Source organism: Drosophila teissieri, unplaced genomic scaffold (genome assembly GCF_016746235.2).
Source record: "Drosophila teissieri strain GT53w unplaced genomic scaffold, Prin_Dtei_1.1 Segkk7_quiver_pilon_scaf, whole genome shotgun sequence".
Taxonomy (NCBI): domain Eukaryota; kingdom Metazoa; phylum Arthropoda; class Insecta; order Diptera; family Drosophilidae; genus Drosophila; species Drosophila teissieri.
In genome coordinates, this window is record NW_025225038.1 from 1,092,761 (window position 1) to 1,114,968 (window position 22,208).

A 22,208-nucleotide genomic window follows, 5' to 3' on the forward strand; every position below is an offset into this window, starting at 1 on the left:
TTTCTGGCAAATCAACACAAACCATATAAAAGCGACGATGAACGCAACGCTTCAAAGGCTCGAAGTTGGGAAGCAATAACATAGACTTTGCACTGAGACTGCGAATGAATAGTAATATCACAATAAAAAAACTTTTTTGCACTAAGAGTAGGATGCTGCATTAGGGATATCTTAATGAAATCTTTCCAGATTGACGCGCAGACTGACTTGAATCCCAATCTTAAAATAAGTAAAGCTCGTAGGGTTCGTAATTCTTAGCCGATTGGCGGGTATCAGAAAAAATAAAGCATTTTGAATTTATCATACTACCGTAAGTTTTTGCAGACATTAAGTACGCCTATAACTTCGGCCTTAACATTGTCATTGGAACATTATTTAACTTTAACGAAAGGACCTTCTAAAACACTATCGGGACTTCTTAAATTGAGTTCCACTGCAGTGATTAGACAAACACAGATTCTATACCGAGATCTATCATTAAATTCACTCGATCAGAGCTTACGTAACAGCAGGATGTTACAAACACGGAGGTCAGCCTATATAAGATAGGAGTGGATAAGCGTATCGGAAGAGAGACATAGCGTGTAATCCCTTTACGATAATAGTAGTAAACATTTAATCTTTTTATACTTAAACAGTTTAAAGTTGTTACGATGCGATGTGAACATGTATTTATACTGTTTTTCACATTTTGACAGTTTTATTATGAAATAGTAACTAAAGAATTCTCCTTAGCAGTAAAGAAGGCTGATCTAAAACACTTTTGGAGCTGTCTCATAGACTATTCGCACACTAGAGCTTATAGGATGCAAAGTATGGAACCTTTAACCGAGGATCTCCACATTTACACAAAAATCCTATGTATGTACCCTGAAATTGATACAAACATTTTTAACGAACAATCAATGTTCAAACGGATGTGGATAAGTACTCTCAGATAGAGAGACTGACAAGTACAATATTTGTACTTAATAGGGTCGGATATACATCTTCCTAGGAGTTAGAAATTTAAGAAAAAAAATTGATATACCTCCTAACAGATCGCATCAGGTACAATAGATTAAACTAATAAAAGGAAAGATATTTGTCTTACCTGTGGAAATTCTTCGTACTTTTTACCCACACATGTTTTTTTTACAGCATCTTTAAACTCTTGATTGGATATTTTGCCATCCTAGAAAAATATTTAAAATAAAAATGCAGTTTTATATATTGTATTTTACATTAACTATGTTACAAATTTTTAGCAGCTGTTTAAACAAATAATTCTTTAAATAACATAAACTCAACTTCGTTTGCCTTAAGTCCGTTGATTTACTTTTTTTGATAAAGATACTTAAATACTTTCCGAAATTTCACATGAACGCCACTTTCTACCATAATACTATAATATACTACTATACTATAATATATACTATATTAATATATACTATATTATATTATACTATATACTATACCATAATAATACAAAAGCAAGAGAGAGCGCTAAAGTCGAGTTCCTCGACTACTAGATACCCGGAGAAATTTTAACATTTTTTGGCAAACAAATTAATAAAATGAAAAGAAACAAGAGAGAACGCTATAGTCGAGTTCCCCGACTATCTGATACCCGTAACTCAGCTAGTGGAAGTGCGAAGGCGAGTCTTCAACACTGACAGTTTTTTTCGGTTTGCGGGCGTTAGAGTGGGCGTGGCAAAAAGTTTTTTGGCAAATCGATAGAAATTTACAAGTCTAATACAAAAATGAAAAAAAATCAAATTATTTTTCAAAAGTGTGGGCGTGGCAGTTTTGGGCGGTTTGGGGGCGTTAGAGTGGGCGTGGCAAAAAGTTTTTTTGCAAATCGATAGAAATTTATAAGACTAATACAAAAATGAAAAAATATCAAAACATTTTTTAAAAGTGTGGGCGTGGCAGTTTGGCGCGGTTTGTGGGCGTTAGAGTGGGCGTGGCAACATGAATCGACAAACTTGCGCTGCGTCTATGTCTCAGGAGTCAGTATGCTTAATCTCAACTTTCTACCTTTTGTAGTTCCTGAGATCTCGACGTTCATACGGACGGACAGACGGACAGACGGACAGACAGACGGACAGACAGACAGACGGACGGACAGACGGACATGGCCAGATCGACTCGGCTATTGATCCTGATCAAGAATATATATACTTTATATGGTCGGAAACGCTTCCTTCTGCCTGTTACATACTTTTCAACGAATCTAGTATACCCTTTTACTCTACGAGTAACGGGTATAACAAGAGAGAACGCTATAGTCGAGTTCCCCGACTATCTGATACCCGTTACTCAGATGGTGAAAGTGCGCAGGAGAGTCTTCAACACTGACAGTTTTTGGCGGTTTGTGGGCGTTAGAGTGGGCGTGGCAAAAAGTTTTTTGACAAATCGATAGAAATTTACTAGACTAATATAAAAATGAAAAAATATCAAAACAGTTTTCAAAAGTGTGGGCGTGGCAGCTTTGGGCGGTTTGTGGGCGTTAGAGTGGGCGTGGCAAAAAGTTTTTTGGCAAATCGATAGAAATTTACAAGACAAATACAAAAATTAAAAAATATCAAAACCTTTTTCAAAATTGTGGGCGTGGCAGTTTTAGGCGGTTTGTGGGCGTTAGAGTGGGCGTGGCAACATGAATCGACAAACTTGCGCTGCGTCTATGTCTCTGGAGTTTGTATGCTTATTCTCAACTTTCTAGCTTTTATAGTTCCTGAGATCTCGACGTTCATACGGACGGACAGACAGACGGACAGACGGACAGACGGACAGACAGACAGACGGACGGACAGACGGACATGGCCAAATCGACTCGGCTATTGATCCTGATCAAGAATATATATACTTTATGTGGTCGGAAACGCTTCTTTCTGCCTGTTACATACTTTTCAACGAATCTAGTATACCCTTTTACTCTACGAGTAACGGGTATAACAAGAGAGAACGCTATAGTCGAGTTCCCCGACTATCTGATACCCGTTACTCAGATGGTGAAAGTGCGCAGGAGAGTCTTCAACACTGACAGTTTTTGGCGGTTTGTGGGCGTTAGAGTGGGCGTGGCAAAAAGTTTTTTGACAAATCGATAGAAATTTACTAGACTAATATAAAAATGAAAAAATATCAAAACAGTTTTCAAAAGTGTGGGCGTGGCAGCTTTGGGCGGTTTGTGGGCGTTAGAGTGGGCGTGGCAAAAAGTTTTTTGGCAAATCGATAGAAATTTACAAGACAAATACAAAAATTAAAAAATATCAAAACCTTTTTCAAAATTGTGGGCGTGGCAGTTTTAGGCGGTTTGTGGGCGTTAGAGTGGGCGTGGCAACATGAATCGACAAACTTGCGCTGCGTCTATGTCTCTGGAGTTTGTATGCTTATTCTCAACTTTCTAGCTTTTATAGTTCCTGAGATCTCGACGTTCATACGGACGGACAGACAGACGGACAGACGGACAGACAGACAGACGGACGGACAGACGGACATGGCCAAATCGACTCGGCTATTGATCCTGATCAAGAATATATATATTTTATGTGGTCGGAAACGCTTCTTTCTGCCTGTTACATACTTTTCAACGAATCTAGTATACCCTTTTACTCTACGAGTAACGGGTATAACAAGAGAGAACGCTATAGTCGAGTTCCCCGACTATCTGATACCCGTTACTCAGATGGTGAAAGTGCGCAGGAGAGTCTTCAACACTGACAGTTTTTGGCGGTTTGTGGGCGTTAGAGTGGGCGTGGCAAAAAGTTTTTTGACAAATCGATAGAAATTTACTAGACTAATATAAAAATGAAAAAATATCAAAACAGTTTTCAAAAGTGTGGGCGTGGCAGCTTTGGGCGGTTTGTGGGCGTTAGAGTGGGCGTGGCAAAAAGTTTTTTGGCAAATCGATAGAAATTTACAAGACAAATACAAAAATTAAAAAATATCAAAACCTTTTTCAAAATTGTGGGCGTGGCAGTTTTAGGCGGTTTGTGGGCGTTAGAGTAGGCGTGGCAACATGAATCGACAAACTTGCGCTGCGTCTATGTCTCAGGAGTCAGTATGCTTAATCTCAACTTTCTACCTTTTGTAGTTCCTGAGATCTCGACGTTCATACGGACGGACAGACGGACAGACAGACGGACAGACAGACAGACGGACGGACAGACGGACATGGCCAGATCGACTCGGCTATTGATCCTGATCAAGAATATATATACTTTATATGGTCGGAAACGCTTCCTTCTGCCTGTTACATACTTTTCAACAAATCTAGTATACCCTTTTACTCTACGAGTAACGGGTGTAAAAATATCAAAACAGTTTTCAAAAGTGTGGGCGTGGCAGCTTTGGGCGGTTTGTGGGCGTTAGAGTGGGCGTGGCAAAAAGTTTTTTGGCAAATCGATAGAAATTTACAAGACAAATACAAAAATTAAAAAATATCAAAACCTTTTTCAAAATTGTGGGCGTGGCAGTTTTAGGCGGTTTGTGGGCGTTAGAGTGGGCGTGGCAACATGAATCGACAAACTTGCGCTGCGTCTATGTCTCTGGAGTTTGTATGCTTATTCTCAACTTTCTAGCTTTTATAGTTCCTGAGATCTCGACGTTCATACGGACGGACAGACAGACGGACAGACGGACATGGCCAAATCGACTCGGCTATTGATCCTGATCAAGAATATATATATTTTATGTGGTCGGAAACGCTTCTTTCTGCCTGTTACATACTTTTCAACGAATCTAGTATACCCTTTTACTCTACGAGTAACGGGTATAATAAGAGATCACTACCTGTTCGGAGGGCGAGGGAGATTTAGATGTGTAAGGAAAAACAGAAAACATTCGAAGATTTGAAACATTTTGAGATTGCTCACTAGCGCAGCCTCATGGGATTGTAATTGGGAAATAAATAATATATTCCAACTTTTTCTGAGGTGTTTTCGAAACGCTCGAAGTTCTTTCCGATTTAAATATTTTGGTTGCATGTCGCAACCATCTTCAGACAATATTTATAAAAATTAGGTGGAGACTGGCCTTGAGTGGCATAAACTCCACGCCAGGCTACGCACTCGCAATATGTACCTGTTATAAACTATTCGACAAGTCTAGCATAAAACAAGAGATAACGCTATAGTCGAATTACTCAGCTGGTGGAAGTGCAAAGGAGAAATTGCCACACTGACAGTTTTTGGCGGTTTCTGGGCGTAGAGTGGGCGCGGCAAAAAGTGTTTTGGCAAATCGAAAGAAATTTACAAGACTAACAAAAATGTGAAAAAATATCAAAACATTTTTTAAAAGTGTGGGCGTGGCAGTTTTGGGCGGTTTGTGAGCGTTAGGGTGCTGAATCTCAACTTTCTAGCTTTTATGGTTCTCGAGATCTCGACATTCATACGGATGGACAGACGGACATGGCCAGATCAACTCGGCTATTGATCCTTATCAAGAATATATATACTTTATATGGTCGGAAACGCCTGTTACATACTTTGTGGAATGCAAACGGTATTTGATGGCATATGCCTAAAAAACCCCAACTCTTAAACAAAAAGCACATCGACGGTATGTTGCTGACATAAAATATAACTTTAAAATATTGTAAATTTAAGTTTAGGGTCCAGAAGAACACCAAGATCATGACCCTGTGTTTTTCTGTCTAAAGAGCACCCAATGGATAAGTCGCGTGTCTTGGGTTGACACGACAAAACGTTTTACCAAGGAGCAATTTAAGTTTAGTGGCACTTTATATGAAAGCTATCTAGATCGGATTGCTTGTTTTGCGCTTAGTGTTAACAACATTATAAGACATTATAACACTTATTTAAAAAAGATAGTTTTACCGGTATCTTTAAATTTTGTATAAAGTCTGAACTTTATGTTTCTTAGGTGTGTCAACTTTTTATTAAACGAAGGAGGTTTTATGGAAATTGAAGGATAGTTCATAGGACCACAAAGAGCTAAAAAATGATATAATTGCGGTATACAACATCCAGCATTTTGTTGCAGTAGTAAAGATCGGACCAATTAAGGCCATATTTAAAATTTTTAATCTCAGATATTTTGCTGGCGAAAATAATGAATTCGTTTGGTTGACTATTTTGATTTCTCGTTTATTGAGTTATCTGCATAGATTGTCACCTTCAAAGTAGGATGGTATATAACTTTAGGTTGAGTAAGAGGTAGATCCATTAATCGATCAAGAGAGTTTTGAATATAAATAATTTGTGACAACGATAATTCGAGCAAGCCGTCTATAAAGTCGTGTTGTGCTATAGGGAAAAGGATAGTCTTCTTTTTTTCTGTGGACCATGTAGTGCCAGGTATGTTAAAGTCCCCTAGAACTACCAATTGGTCCCTATCGCAAAACTTATTTGTAACGGATTGTATAGTGTACCAATAATTTAGATATTCTGGGAATTCAGGAGACGACGGAATATAAGACCACTAAATATAAGCAGAGCTATCGATGACAGCTTTACATATATGAATTCTATGTTACGGGACTCATCTAAAAATACTTCCTCTCCCCGCATGGAGGGACGATTATGCCTGTATCTTACATACTTGGGAAAACTTCAGAGTTAAGTATCTCCGGCTTCAACACAATGATATGGGATGCAACGAAAAGGCTACCAGAATACAATTTAGTTAGCATGCTACGGAAGCCTTTTGCATTTTGATAGGAGTTGTAATAGCCCCATATAGCAAGTCTTTTCAAAATCACCAAGATTCGCGACTAGGGTAGTAACGATAGTTCTTATTGGACCATTATCTGGCAACGTCATCGAAATGACATCTCTGACTGGTGAATATAGACTCGGAATTTTTGATAAGATTCTTCGGGTTCCCTGCATCGCGCTTCGATCGTTTCTTTCGACGATCGTTAAGCATACAAGTTCGGTCAAATCCCAACAGAGATAAGACTAACGAACTGGCAAATTAAAAAAAAAAGTGGAGTAGCATCACATGTGCTCCCTACTTTAATCCAGATATTATTTAGGCATCATTATTAAAAGCACAATTATCAAGAGGCGGTGGATTGCCAAGTCGGCAAGGTAATTATTTCAAATAAAATTGCTAAAAGACTCCTAATAACATTTGTACACGTTTAGGGCACGCCTTTCTTTTCCACCGCGAGAAATCGTTTGGGCGATCGATTCCCTTAAAAGAAAAAACACTGGGCATATACCTAAATATTCTGGATAAATATAGCTCGAAAATAATTTAATTATTTCCCGTAGCTACCCGAGGAAGGAAAGCAAACTACTCATCGCTGACCCAAAAGATCGGCTGGAGTAAGCTATCCCTGCTGGGAGAAAATTTATTTGGAGATCGCAGAACAAAAATGTACAGAAAAACCAAAAAAAAAACCATGTAAGCTAGTGAAAAAGAAATAAAGATATCTATCATATAATTTATAACCTTAAATACAAGCAGGCTTAACGTAATGGCGAGGTCAAGCAAAATCTAGAGAACTTCACAACTTATACAAAAGGATAAAACTAAATACTTAAGGTATTAGTACCTAAAACCCAAAAATTAATTGAAGTTAAAAATAATCAACCGGTGTGTAAGCCGGTTAAAAAAAAAGATGATAGTGATGTGTAAGTTAACACGAGCAAGTCAGAGGGGTGCGACGACCCGCCGAAATGCCATCCAAGACCGGATGGACCAACAATAACATCGACGACGCTGAGCCAGCCCAGTAACGCATTTAGCTTAAGCGAAAGCGATGTGCAAGGGTCAGCGTAATGCGAGGCGGGCATGTGCGCGCAGGGTGACCGTCGAAGGCACGGAACTCCAGACGGCACGAGGCGCTGACTAAGCGCTCTGCTGGGTCCGCTGCCTCCAACCGAAGACTTGGCGGCCTTAATAAATTTGATTTGGATTTAGTTCGTAAGATACCAGAATTCAGAGCAGTTGGCTCTAATAAAAAAGAACCATTTAATACAAACGTATTTGGTCTAATTGACGCCCAACGCGCTTAAGTGTCGTAATAACGTAAAATCCGTAATAAAAAGATCTAGAAATCAAGGTCTCGTAATCGGGTTTTCTTTGAAAACACTTCGGACTCGCGCGCTGCACAACAACAGTGAACAGCAACACACAAACAAAAATATCTAATACAAAAACAAAACAACGCTGCACAAGCAACAGTGAAAACGGCTGCATATCAACAGTAAACAGCTAAATCAACGACAGCCAGAGGATAAACGGATCAACCAGCTACCGTCTTCGATGCATTTTTATTATACCAGTATACCAATATAACATGTAAGTGAGATCTTTATTTTCAATTTACCTCTTTTAACGTCAACCAGACATGTGTGCCAATTTTTGAACAAAAAAAAATATACATAATAAGTAACGAAATAAAACAAATAAAAAAGGGTGATTGCAATTAAAAGTTCAGGTATAGCGATTTTCATTTGCAAATTGTTTAAAAAAATGATGAAGAAGGAAAATTAAACTCTTTCCAAAAAAGTAATTCTTTCTCATACAAATTATAAAATAAAAAATCACAAACGTATCATTGTCCGATGTATAGAAACAGTAACGAAAACAACGACAGTGACGGGGACTTAATACAGAGCTATAAAGACATAAGAAATAATAGCCAGCAAGGGGGTTACATTGACGGTACTGAGACCGACGAAGATATAGAATTAAATAACTTAATAGACGGCTTTACAGACAAAGTAAAAATGGTTAACGATCAAGAATTTTAAAATCAACATCAGGACCTTCAACAAGAGGCAACACCAACACAAGAACAGGCGAAAACCTCAGGTACCATTAGTAATAAAGATGTAATTAGACTCATGGAAGCGGCCGTAAATGGCGCACTAGAGCATCAACAAAAAATATTTTCAGACAAGCTTAAAGAGGTTGAGAATAGGCAGAGAGTAAATGAGGGTATCTTTTGTAATGAACCGCTAGACTTGGTAAAGTCCATACCAAGTTTTGACGGAAAACAAGATGAGTATGTGGCATGGCGAACCGCAGCAGTTAACGCCTACGAAATCTACAAACCATATTTGGGTAGCTCTAGAAACTACCAGGCCGTAGGAATCATACGTAACAAGGTAATAGGCCCCGCGGGAGTAATGCTTACGTCACATAATACAGTACTAAATTTCGATGCTATAATAGCTAGAATGGACTGCGCCTATACAGAACAAACTTCAATCGAGGTAACGCAACAACAAATGGTTACTATTCGTCAGGGAGAACTTCCCCTAATGACTTTTTATAATGAGATTGAGAGAAAGCTAACTCTTATTATTAGTAAGACTTTGTTGTCTTATGACACAAATACTGCCGCTATCTTAAATAATAGATCACGGCAGGACGCTTTGAACGCTTTTGTGACCGTGTTAAAAAAATCAGTCCGACATGTAGTTCTCTCAGCTGCACCCAAAGATTTGCCATCAGCATTGGCTGTGGCTCAACGGGCAGAGTCTTGCAATGAACGAGCCTGGTTCGTTGCAAGTTTTAATAAAAATGTAGAGGAAAAATCTTACAATTCAGAAAACCGTCGCCAGGGTAACCGTTTTCATAACACCCCACAAGGTAATAACCACAACAACTCCCAGGGTGTTTTCCAGAGAAACCAAAACAATAATGCACCGGGCACTAGTAACCAAACTAGAGGCCCTCAATTTTCTAAAAACCAAGGACATAAAGGCCAGTGAATCAAATAATCCTCGTAAAAGGTATACTCAAAATCTAGGTTCCGAACCAATGGACGTCGATCCCACATCACGTTCTAAATTTAGGGGCGAGCAGACAGCTCGCAGTCGTCAATGGTTGAACCATACGACCCAAGAGCAGTCAAATGACCAGGAGTACAGGGTAAAGGGTAAAGTCATCCTACGAAGCAGCGGAAATCGAGGCAGATAACACGTCCGATTCCTAATCATGTAATTTTTTAGGGGAACGTCCCTGCTCCCGTACATAATTCGTACGATAGCGGGGCGGGAAAGTAGGTTACTGTTGGATACAGGAGCCTCCAAAAATTACATAAAACCTTTATCAGAATTAAAACTCTTCAAACCGGTGGAAACACCATTTGAAGTTACATCAATCCATGGTCACACAAAAATAAAACAAAATTGTCTGATCCATCTATTCAATGTTAAGTCATACTTCTTCTTGTTAAACAACCTGAACGGATATGACGGAATTGTTGGACTGGATGTACTAAAAAGGGTCAATGCAAAAATTGATCTAACAAAAAACATCATTGAGCATGATCTTGGTACAGAGCAGATTTTGTACTCAAAATGCAGAAATGTAAACTTTATTAACATCAACGACGTGGACGTGCCAAACGCCGTCAACGAAGATTTTAAAAATATGATAAAAAACAGATCAAAAGCCTTTGCGGACCCAAACGAGTCCCTCCCCTTTAATATAAATACGGTCGCCACGATCCGCACTGACGGGGAACCTGTATATTCAAAACTTTACCCATATCCGATGGGTGTAGCCGATTTCGTCAATTCGGAGGTTAAACAACTTCTAGCAGACGGAATAATAAGACCATCCCGGTCGCCTTACAATAACCCAATTTGGGTTCTTGATAAGAAGGGTTTTGACGAAGAAGGTCATAGGTATAAACGTCTCGTTATTGACTTCAGGAAACTGAATCAGAAAACAATTGATGACAAGTATCCTATACCATCCATATCGACCATACTGTCGAACATTGGAAAAGCTCAGTACTTCACGACTCTTGATCTGAAGTCGGGCTTCCATCAAATTGAGCTCGCGGAGCGCGATCGAGAAAATACAGCTTTTTCGGTCAACAACGGGAAGTATGAATTCTGCAGACTTCCCTTTGGTTTAATAAATGCCCCTAGTATTTTCCAACGGACCATAGATGATGTTCTGAGAGAACACATCGGTAAAACTTGCTATGACGTAATCATTTTCTCCCAAACAATGGAGAGTCATGCCAGGGGGAATTAAAACTTCGCCTGAAAAGGTTATGGCTATAAAAGAATTTCAACGTCCATCCACATTGTTCAGTCTCAGGTCATTTCTGGGACTGGCCAGTTATTATAGATGTTTCATAAAGGGGCTTGCTAGCATCGCAAGACCTCTGACGAATATACTAAAAGGTGACAATGGAGCTGACCAACGAGCAGCGAAAATCATTTGAAAAACTAAGAAACACCCTGGAGTCTGAGGATGTCATGTTGGCATACACAGATTTCACTCAGTCATTTAACTTGACCACTGACGCCTCTGGAAGCGGCCTAGGGGCTGTTCTTTCACAGAAAGGTCGTCCGATCACCATGATCTCTCGCACGTTACGCGAAACCGAGATTTCAATGGCAACAAATGAACGAGAACTACTAGCAATAGTATGGGCACTCCAAAATCTAAGAAGCTATTTATATGGCGTAAAGAAGTTAAACATCTTCACCGACCATCAACCACTGACCGGTTCAATGTCGGATAAAAATCCGAATCCCAGGCTCCAAAGGTGGAAAGCGTTTGTTGATGAACATAACGCACAAGTGTTCTACAAGCCCGGTAAAGAAAACCACGTAGCCGATGCCTTGTCGCGGCAAAACGTAAATGCTTTAGATAATGATACACACTCCGACATCGCTACTATCCACAGCGAGGAGTCGTTGACCTACACTGTAGAGTCAACGGAAAAACCTGTAAACTGTTTCAGGAACCAAATAGAGATCGAACAGGCAGATTTCCCGTCCATAAAGTCAATCATCCTTTTTAAATCAAAAACGCGTCACATTGTGCGATTTACAGACCGCACAACATTGCTTCGCTCACTAGAAGATTTAGTAAAAATAGATGTCGTCAATGCAATCCACTGCGAGCTACCTATACTCGCCGTACGTAGTAAACAGGTCCTTCGTGACTACTTTTTTCCCAAAATGAGCCAGCTAGCGGCAGAAATCACCGCAAATTGCAGAACGTGTTCCAAATACAATCGTCACCCAGTGCAACAAGCCATAGCGGAAACACCAATTCCCGGTTATACCCCCAGTATAAAATTATCCACATAGATATATTTTCAACTGATCAAAAGCATTTTCTAGCTTGTATCGACAAATTTTCAAAATTCGCTATAGTCCAACCAATCGATTCAAGAGCAATCGTAGATATCAAAACTCCGATACTACAACTAATAAATCTGTTCCCTAAAATAAAAACAGTTTACTGCGACAATGAAAGGTCTATCAACTCACAAACCATACGAACCATCCTAGAAAATAGGTATGGTATACAGGTCTCAAATGCACCCCCCTTGCACAGCACTTCTAATGGCCAAGTTGAGAGATTTCATAGCACCCTAGCGGAAATCGCACGGTGCATCAAGATAGATCAAAACATAACCCAGTCGACCGACCTCATTCTATTTGCAACAATAGAATATAACAGAACTGTCCACTCGGTTACAAATAAAAAGCCTCATGAAATAGTTCACGCTATTCCACCAGATTTTGCGGGCACAATAAGAGACAAGATCAAAGAGGCTCAAGAGAAAACACTTAGATACTCAAATGCACACAAAGACAATAAGCTGTACCAAGTAGGCGAAAAAGTCTGGTTAAAAACCAACAGACGCCTGGGTACCAAATTAACGCCACTCTGCTCAGAAGAGGTCATTGAGGCTGATCTGGGCACGACAGTGCTTATGAAAGGGAGGGTGGTCCATAAGGACAACCTTCGTTAAGAGGGTGCCCAATTTAATTTTATATTTTTTAAACATTTTTTTATATTATCAATTTTGTATACTTTAGTGACGTTTATTACTCTCTATATTTTATATTTTTCGCACTTAGGTAAGGAAACTTGCTACTCCCGTTAGTCCTACTGACAACTCCCTCTTGGACCATAAAACTAAACGAATACTCACACGCTAACCACATACCAATAATGGACGGAGATATTACTTTATGGGACGAGTACGGTTACATGGTACATACAACGAACGTTACATCGTACGAGACTTACACAGACGAGACGAAACACGCGATGGACTTCTTCGTGAAGGAGCACATGAGACGGGTACTTGAAACGAACTTGGAACGAATAGAGATTCTTCTTTTTCATAGGGACTGCTTTGAAAACAATAGCGGGGACACCTGACTCTGACGACTGGGACCAGGTGAGGTTTAGACAGGGACAGCTAACGGACTCGGTAAACGGACAGATAGAAATAAACGACAAAATACAATTGCAATTAAACACACTGACCTCATCCATGAACTCTATTTTAAAATCGGACAACTTAGACACAGAACATTTGTACGAGACAATTTTGGCAAAAAACCGTGTTGTAATTCAAGAACTTGAAAATTTACTACTTGCAATCACCCTTTCCAAATTAAACGTAATAAGTCCAATAATCCTAAATGACGTTGACGTAAAGGAGATTGAAAGTAAACATCCCACAAACGTTAGCGTGTCAGATATTTTAGAGGTAGCTGGCATAAAAACTTTTCAAAATCGAGACCTATTGTACTTTTTAATAAAATTTCCGAAGCCTTTGTTAACTTGTAGAAAAATAAGAATATTCCCGGTACAGCATGAAAATAGAATCTTAGATTTCGAGGACGGTAGCACGGTCGCGGATTGCGATACGGAAACCTTCGCGGTCAAAGACTGCAATGTATCAGCGGGCACCACCTTCTGCAGGAGATCGAAAGCGCCAACCTGCCCACAACAACTCATCTCTGGCTTGGTCGCCCATTGCAACACCCAGCCTGGACACTTGGAACCAGTCACCATGATCGACGGGGGAATGCTCATCACCAACGATGTAACGATAAATATTACCGACGAAAAGGGAATAAGCCGGATGATATCAGGAACTTACCTGGTATCATATACCGAAAAAATTAAAATAAACGGCACCCTTTACGTCAACAATATCGGAACATCAAAGAAGAAAGCCGCAGTTTCAGCCATGGCTCAAGTAAACGTTCTGAGGCATCTAGAGCGCCTTAGTCTGTCATCAATTTACGGAATGAGCGTTAAAAATCTGCAGCACATCAACCACCTCCAATCCCGACTGCCATCAGGCAACACCTGGATCTTTTGCTCTGTCTCCTCCACAGCCTCAATAACCCTGGTCATCATCTTTCTTATCTACCGTCTGAAAGCCAAACGTCAACAACCATCTAAGACCATCGAATCCGGGGACGACTTCATCTTAAGACGTATTTCCCACGCTCGCCGTAGCGGCGTTAACTTGAGTTAACTTGTATGTGCAGGTGATAAGTTACTGAAGAGAAGAAAAAAAAACATGCTGGCAAACCCCATTATAAAATCGCACACTGAAATAAACAAGTTTCGTTATTTTGTCGCTCAATGTTCTAGCTTTTATAGTTCCTGAGATCTCGACGTTCATACGGACTGATAGGCGGACATGGCCAGACCGACTCGGCTATATATCCTGATCAATTATGTACATATGTACATTGGTCGCTTCCTTCTGTCCGTTACATACTTCAGTATTTAGTATACCCTTTTATTGTACGATAACGGATACAGAACGGAATGCAAATTTTTTTTGACTGGCCGTGTCTTGTTTAATGTTTAATATAAATAAGCTTACGATAACCGGCGGAGGGTGACAACTTACTTCGTAGTTTTAATATCGGTTACAACGGAATATAAATTTTAAAAATACCTTATCATCGTCAGCAATAGCAGAGATTTCTTCCCATAAATTTGTCATTAGCTTTTTATAATCATCCAATCGAGCAGTGCTGCAATCACCTTTTCCTTCAACGACACATGCTCTTACTGCCATACAAAGAAAATCATTTTGGTCCAGAAATCCATTGTTGTCAATATCTAAAAAAAATTATAATTTGATCACCATATTATTTATATTATATACTAAAAATGATTTAACATGCTATAAATAAATCAAGAAATTGGGAAAAAAATAATAAAAGCAAAATAAATTAAAACATTTTCCAAATAATTTCCAAATAAGTAATAATTTATAGATTTTTAGAAATCGAGTTTTTTAAAAATTTTTGATATCGTTTTGATATTCGTGGAATTCACTGTAGGAACATCATGAATTTCTGATCACATAATATAAATAGTGGTATTTTCAATATAATGAGAGTATGCCACTAGAACAATTTTCAAATTTTGCTTATAGTTTTTCGTTTTTTTGCTATATTGCGTCTATCTTCTCGAGAATCGAAAGATACTATACACGGCAGCCCGTTTGCCAATGGGGCGAGAGATCTGGAAGAAAAAAAATTACGAGACCTTTGAAAACGAAAAAGATCAGGAATTCAGAGTTTTGAAAATTCTACTATATTTGAAAGTAAATTAGATCAAAAGATCCTAAAGTCAAATTACCAAGTAAACAGAATAATTAAGAAAAGTCGCCGAAATACAATACGGATGCGAAATTGTTTTAGTTTATTGGAAAGAAGGAAAACAATGACAGTATCTAGTGTCTTTCAACAGAGCAACATTTTCCCTTGAATTTCCTTTTAGACATTAACGAGTCAACAAATTTCGATCCCGCAAAGTAGTAAGTGGTGTCCGCCCGCTGGACTAACCTTTAAAAATTTAACCATTGAAATGTGTCGTCTTGATCTTTAATTTAAAAGCTACATTTTTTTATTTTTACAGACTTTACATAATTTTATGAAATAATCGGGGACGACCTGTTAACACAGACCGGCGCATCACTTTGCCTTGCTTCTGCAAATGGAGTTAGAAGAAGGTTGAGATGATTTTATTCCATAAATGCATTGACGTCCACATAAATGCACAGAAAAGAAACTGACGAGACAGGCAATCAAAACAAACAATTATCCCGCGATAGAATTTATCCAGGTTTGTGGGTGTTATGGTGGGCGTAACAGAAAAAATCGTTTAAAATCTACAAGACTAATCCAAAAATAAAAAACATCAAAACATTTTTCAAAAGTGTAGGCGGTGGTTTGTGGGCGTTACAGTGGGAGTGGTAAAATTTTTTTTTTTGGAAAATCGATAGAAATTTTAAAGACTAATAAAAAAAAGAACGTCAAAACAAAAAAAAACAAAGCTTGGAAACAATCTTGCGCCGCGTCTATGTCTCCTACAGCACGTGCCATCAAAAACCAATATTTTAAACATGCCTTACTACAGGTCATTATTTTTTTCCCAAAGGCCAAAGTGATTTACTGCTACAACGAGACCTCGTTGAAATCGTACACGATCACGACCATGCTAGACAATCATTTTGTCGTCAGTATTTCAAACGGGCAAGTGGAACGTTTTCACACTAGAGCTCTCCAGGTGCCCAAAAATCGACAAGGGCATAAGTTATACTGTGGCGATAATCTTGTTAGCCACCACCAGATATAACAAATCAATACACTAGGTCATCGACGCAATTCAAGAATGCACGGACTCACGAGAACGGATTGCTGAAAAAAATATAAGCGTCCAAGACGCTGGAAGGACGAGATAGAATGCATCTCGGCAAAACAGAGTCTTCAAAGTGGGAGATTAGAAAACTAATAGAAGGCTCGGCAATAAACTCCCTCCCTTGTGTGAGGAAAATGGCGTACAAGCAGAACCGGGGAACCCACAGTCCTCATTATAGGAAGAAGGGTCCACAAGGACAACTCGGTTGCTTAATTTAAACTTTGTATTTATTATTATTTTCTCTTATTATCCATTTGGCAAACTTATATTTGGAAGATATTAAGTCTGTTGCCAAACGCAAGATGTTTTAGCTTAGTTTAAATTTAATTGGTGATGGGGCAAGCCTCAGCGGACAAGAGAAAACTACAATAAGTGTTCACAGGTGTAGAATTTTCATCCTCTTCTCACTGTTTTTGTTGTTAGCATACACCACTGACAATTTCCAAAAGAAGTAGAACTTGGTTTGTGGTGTCGGAGGAGCTTGCTTATGTGGCACCGTCGGCAAACCCTTCGGAATAAATGCGCGTTATTGGACACGCTGGATTCGTTGTGTCCACCACAGAAGAGCAAGGAACTTTGACGATCTGGGCTCAATGCTAAGGGTGTTAGATTTGCAGAGTGGCAGTTGATACAGTCAAACAACAGGCAATTAAAATTAATACAAATTCAGATCAACCAATTAAATCAAATTTTGCAAACTTAACAAGAGAGAACGCTATAGTCGAGTTCCCCGACTATCTGATACCCGTTACTCAGCTAGTGGAAGTGCGAATGAGAATCTTCAACACTGACAGCTTTTGTCGGTTTGAGGGCGTTAGAGTGGGCGTGGCAAAAAGTTTTTTGGCAAATCGATAGAATATTACAAGACTAATACAAAAATGAAAAAATATCGAAACATTTTTCAAAAGTGTGGGCGTCGCAGCTTTGGGCGGTTTGTGGGCGTTAGAGTGGGCGTGGCAAAAAGTTTTTTGGCAAATCGTTAGAAATTTACAACACTAATACAAAAATGAAAAAATATCAAAACATTTTTCAAAAGTGTGGGCGTGGCAGTTTTGGGCGGTTTGTGGGCGTTAGAGTGGGCGTGGCAACATGAATCGACAAACTTGCGCTGCGTCTATGTCCCTGGAGTCCGTATGTTTAATCTCAACTTTCTAGCTTTCGTAGTTCCTGAGATCTCAACGTTCATACGGACAGACGGACGGACAGACGGACGGACAGACGGACGGACGGACGGACAGACGGACGGACAGACGGACATGGCCAGATCGACTCGGCTACTGATCCTGATCAAGAATATATATACTTTATATGGTCGGAAACGCTTCCTTCTGCCTGTTACATACTTTTCAACGAATCTAGTATACCCTTTTACTCTACGAGTAACGGGTATAAAAATACCCAAATTGACACCCGATAATATGGTAGCATAGTATGTAGGATAAATCAATGCAATTAAAACACTGCATCCTATCGCCAGCAGCAGAATACATATTTTTACCATCATAAGTGAACGTAACTAAAAGTTTATTAAAGAGTTTGTGAAAGAAGCAGACACTAATAATTTACATCGCGTGATATATAGCAGCATTCTTCTGCCTAAAATTCATAGGAGCACGAAGATCTACAATCCAACTAAAAGTGATGAACGCCGAATTTGAATCGGCCGAGGGCGGCCTTAATCTTGAAGGAGTAGTTAACACAAGTCAACGTACTAGAAACGTTGGGTCAGTGTGCGAAGCTGACCCTGCATTGGGCCAGAAACTCATGCGCAGTCAGCAAATACAGCATATATGCGCTGCAAGTCTTCTTTTTTAGCTTTAGCTTTGCATTAAAAGCATTATCCGACCCACGTCGTTACTATGTCATTATTATTACTCTATTATTACTTGGCTTTCTAGCTTTTATAGTTCTCGACGTTCATACGGATGGCTAGATCGACTCGGCCATTGATCCTGATCAAAAATATATATACTTTATATGGTTGGAAACGCTTCCTTCTGCCTGTTACATATATTTTCAACGAATCTAGTATACCCTTTAACTCTACGAGTAACTGGTATTTAAAATGTGTTGAAACTTTTTAATATACCCATTTGTCTTTCAAATTTTTAACGGTATGCCATTTTTTTTTCCGCACGCCCACACTTTTGAAAAATATGTAGAAATTTTTTAATTTTATTTTTTGTTTTTCCACATTTTTTCGATATGCTACAAATTTTTGCCTCATCTACAAGCCCACACATCCATACTATTGATTTTTTTGTTTTAAATTGTATTATTTTTTTGCTGATTTCAATCGATATGCCAAAAAGATTGTTAAACTTTCCCGCTCGCGCTCCCAATAGTTAAAAAAGGGTTATCTGATAATGAGTCGGTGTGTCCGTTAATGGCTGAAACATGGTTTAAATTTTAATAAAACAGTATCTACGAAATAAACCATTTAAGTCTTGCATCCCGGTTTCACTGACCGCTCCAATCTAAATAATCTCGGAACGGGTTGTTCGAACCTACTTGGCCGTCATCTATGTGACCGCATTTTACATGCCAATAATCCTTAATCGATTACATAAATTCTTAAATGTGGCGCAACATTATGCCAGATCACATAAGTCCGATCCGCGGCGAAGTTAAATGTTGATGCCCAGCTTTAACGTTCGCAACCTGGATAAGGCCCATCCAATTATCCTTGCAGTAATTATGTATACATTAAAAAAACGTATACCAAAAAAGAACACACTGTTATACAAAAAAAAATTTAATATTTAATGATATAGTCGTCCCATTTGGATAAAATGTAAAGGAAAATATAAAACACTTAATGATTAAAAACTATGAAAATATTTTGCCATTTTCTTTTTTCTTTTCTTTTCATATAATAAAGTCATCCGATTTTAATTACATTAAAGAGGAAATCGTCGAAAAACTTGTATAACAAATTGGAAAACTTTCTGATTAATAACAACAATGAGCGAAAATGAATGGCAAATTACAAGATTTCAACATGATAAATGAAATTGTAAAATGTATCATTTTGCCTCCGCAGGATAGATACTAAGATATGTATAACTGCTAGTGTCTATAATCTCCTATTTTTATTAAATAAAGTTTGTTTTTAAGACATTTGAATTCAATAATAGATTCGTATATAACCTAAAGCCTTTTCTACTTACCATACATATACCGAACGACAAAATCGACACGGTTATCCCAGGAATAAGCCATTATGACGGTAGTTATTTTGAGCTTATCCTCATAAAATTGTTATAGCTGGAAATATTATATATATGGACACCATTACTATATATATGGTTCTATATTTGAACTAATATAAGTTTATAAATAAATACATTTTTTAGTTTCTATAAATAGTGATTTTAGGTAAAAAATTTCTTGAATAGTAAATATGAGCTCCTTACCTTCGGAATAGCTTACTTCAGACTAACTAAATTTGCTAAACCTTTTGCCAAAAGTCGTACACTTTGGCAACATTATTTACATTGTATGTATCTAAACATTATATATACATACGTATATTGTGAAGAACACGCATAAGTATATATATGTTCCCTTTCAAAAGGTATAATATTTTTAATTAGGAGTTTTCAATGCATGGAATGTAATTATTTGATTAAAAAAGATATATTAATATTTTGTAATCACAATCAATAAGAATCTAGTTTTCTACTATCGAATATTAGTACTCATTGTTATAATGTTATTCGTAAAACTGCATGTGCATATAGATAATAATCTATTGTTAACATATATTTATTTTTTTATATAAAAATTATAGTTTTTACTAGTAAAATATATCATTACAATTTAAAGATCTTAATGATGTTAAATTATTGAAATGATTAATAAAAGATAAATATTAATTATTTTCACATGTTTAAACGCAAGTATATTTTTATAGTAGGTATATTCATAGGTATATATTTATAGTACATGCAATAACCTATTATAAAGCACACATTTTTACAAAACTCACAATTGTTATTTTCGGTTTTACTTACATATGTATACATACACAGAGATGCAAGACTCAACACTTAAATGTACAGTTTTAAGTCGTAAAGTCACTATAATTGGCCGTAAGTAATTGTCTATTACTACTAAGTGAAATATTATAATTTAAACACATATATATATTATATATATTTTATTTGTATTTAATTTATTTATATATAGTATATATATAATATATTATTATAGTGTAATGCAATATATATATATATACAATATACCTATATACCTACTTTATTTATATATAATTTATTGATACAATTATTTTATTTTTATGTATATACTCAATTTTTATACCCGTTAGAGACATAGACGCAGCTCAAGTTTTTTGACCCATGTTGCCACGCCTACTTGAAAAACGTTTTGATATTTTTTTATAGTTTTATTAGTCTTGCAAATTTCCATTAATTTGCCAAAAAAATATTTTCCACGACCACTCTAACACCCACGATCCGCCCAAAGCTGCCACGCCCACATTTTTGGAAAAATGTTTTGATATTTTTTTAATTTTGTTATTATTGTCGTAAATATCTATCGATTGGCAGAAAACCTTTTTTCCCGCCCACTTTTGTGAAATGTTTCGATATTTTTTAATTTTCTTATTAGTATTGTAAATTGCTATCTATTTGCAAATAACTTGTTGGCACGCCCACCCTAACGCCCACAAACCGTCCAAAGCTGCCACGCCCACAATTTTGATAAATGTTTTGATATTTTTTTACATTTTTGTTAGTTCTGTAAATATTACTCGATTTGCCAAAAAACTTTTTGCCACTTCCACTCTAAGGCCCACAAACCGCCAAAAACTGTCAGTGTTGAAATTTTTCTTCGCACTTCCACTAGCTGAGTAATGGGCATCTGATAGTCGGAGAGCGCAAAGTGCCATCAGCTAAGGACCGGTAAGAACTCAAGAGAAGACGGGTAAACCAAGGTTAACTAACTATCGTAGCCCTTACTTATTACCGTTTATTCTCCGGGTCGGTTTACCGTCCCGACTATGCTCCAACTATGCACATCGACCGGCACTGCAGGAAGTCCCCGGGCCGAACGTCATTCAGATCTATCATGAAGACAGCCGCCGCCTTGAAAACTATTATAAACTTATTAACTACCCACGAATAAACCCCCGATAACCAAATACTGTATAATTTCCTCGTTTTCACCTCTGGGACATGGTTGGATTTTCTTACAGCAACCCCACCTGAACCAAATATAAACCCTGAGACGAATCCTGGCCATCTTGGAATCTTGCAAGAGAACCGACACCGAGAGAGGAATTTCCAGCTGGGTTTACCTGGCGACGAAGGAAGAGCTAACGGGATATGCAGCCGAGTTCGGATTAAGATTAGGAATAAGTTAGAATTGCAGATCACGCACCTACGACAACGGGAAACGGAACCTGTACGGGAGTTTCGAGCTTGCGAAAACTGGTGCGGTTCACCAGGCTACCGAAGGAAGCTCGTCCGTAACTGCAGAAGCAAAAAACTATACACGCGCAGGACGGGACTCGAGACGCTAACACAGTTCCTCAAGCTGGCAGAAGAAGTTGAGGAGATAGAGGCCTCCGAGAATAAAACAAGAGTCGAGCAGCCACGTCAACAGCAACTACGATCAAACGTCTGCATGCGCTGTGGCGGAACCAGTCACGCGGCCCGAACCTTCGGCAGCTCGCCGCGGGTGTTCTGCTGAGTCGGCGGAAGCAACGGCATGAGAACGAATGCTGCAGAGCGAGATCGGGAAACGCAGGAGGCCTGAGCAGATAGAGCTGGCGA

The 22,208-nt window shown here is 38.3% G+C and overlaps 1 protein-coding gene across 2 annotated transcripts in view; it reads right to left on the reverse strand.

Annotated features, from left to right (window-relative positions):
* Positions 1-19,876, reverse strand: part of LOC122625783 (sarcoplasmic calcium-binding protein, beta chain) — a 41,357-nt gene extending 21,481 nt beyond the window's left edge. The window contains exons 1-4 of one of the 2 annotated variants that reach the window (XM_043805837.1): positions 19,827-19,876; positions 19,581-19,677; positions 14,657-14,823; positions 1,094-1,174 (exon numbers count right to left, since the gene is read on the reverse strand). In XM_043805837.1, coding sequence (XP_043661772.1) covers positions 1,094-1,174; positions 14,657-14,823; positions 19,581-19,632 — 300 coding nt within the window. In that variant the 5' untranslated portion in view covers positions 19,633-19,677; positions 19,827-19,876. The remainder of the gene's footprint in view (positions 1-1,093; positions 1,175-14,656; positions 14,824-19,580; positions 19,678-19,826) is intronic. The other variant, XM_043805836.1, reaches the window with a different exon arrangement.
* Positions 19,877-22,208: the final 2,332 nt, after the last annotated feature.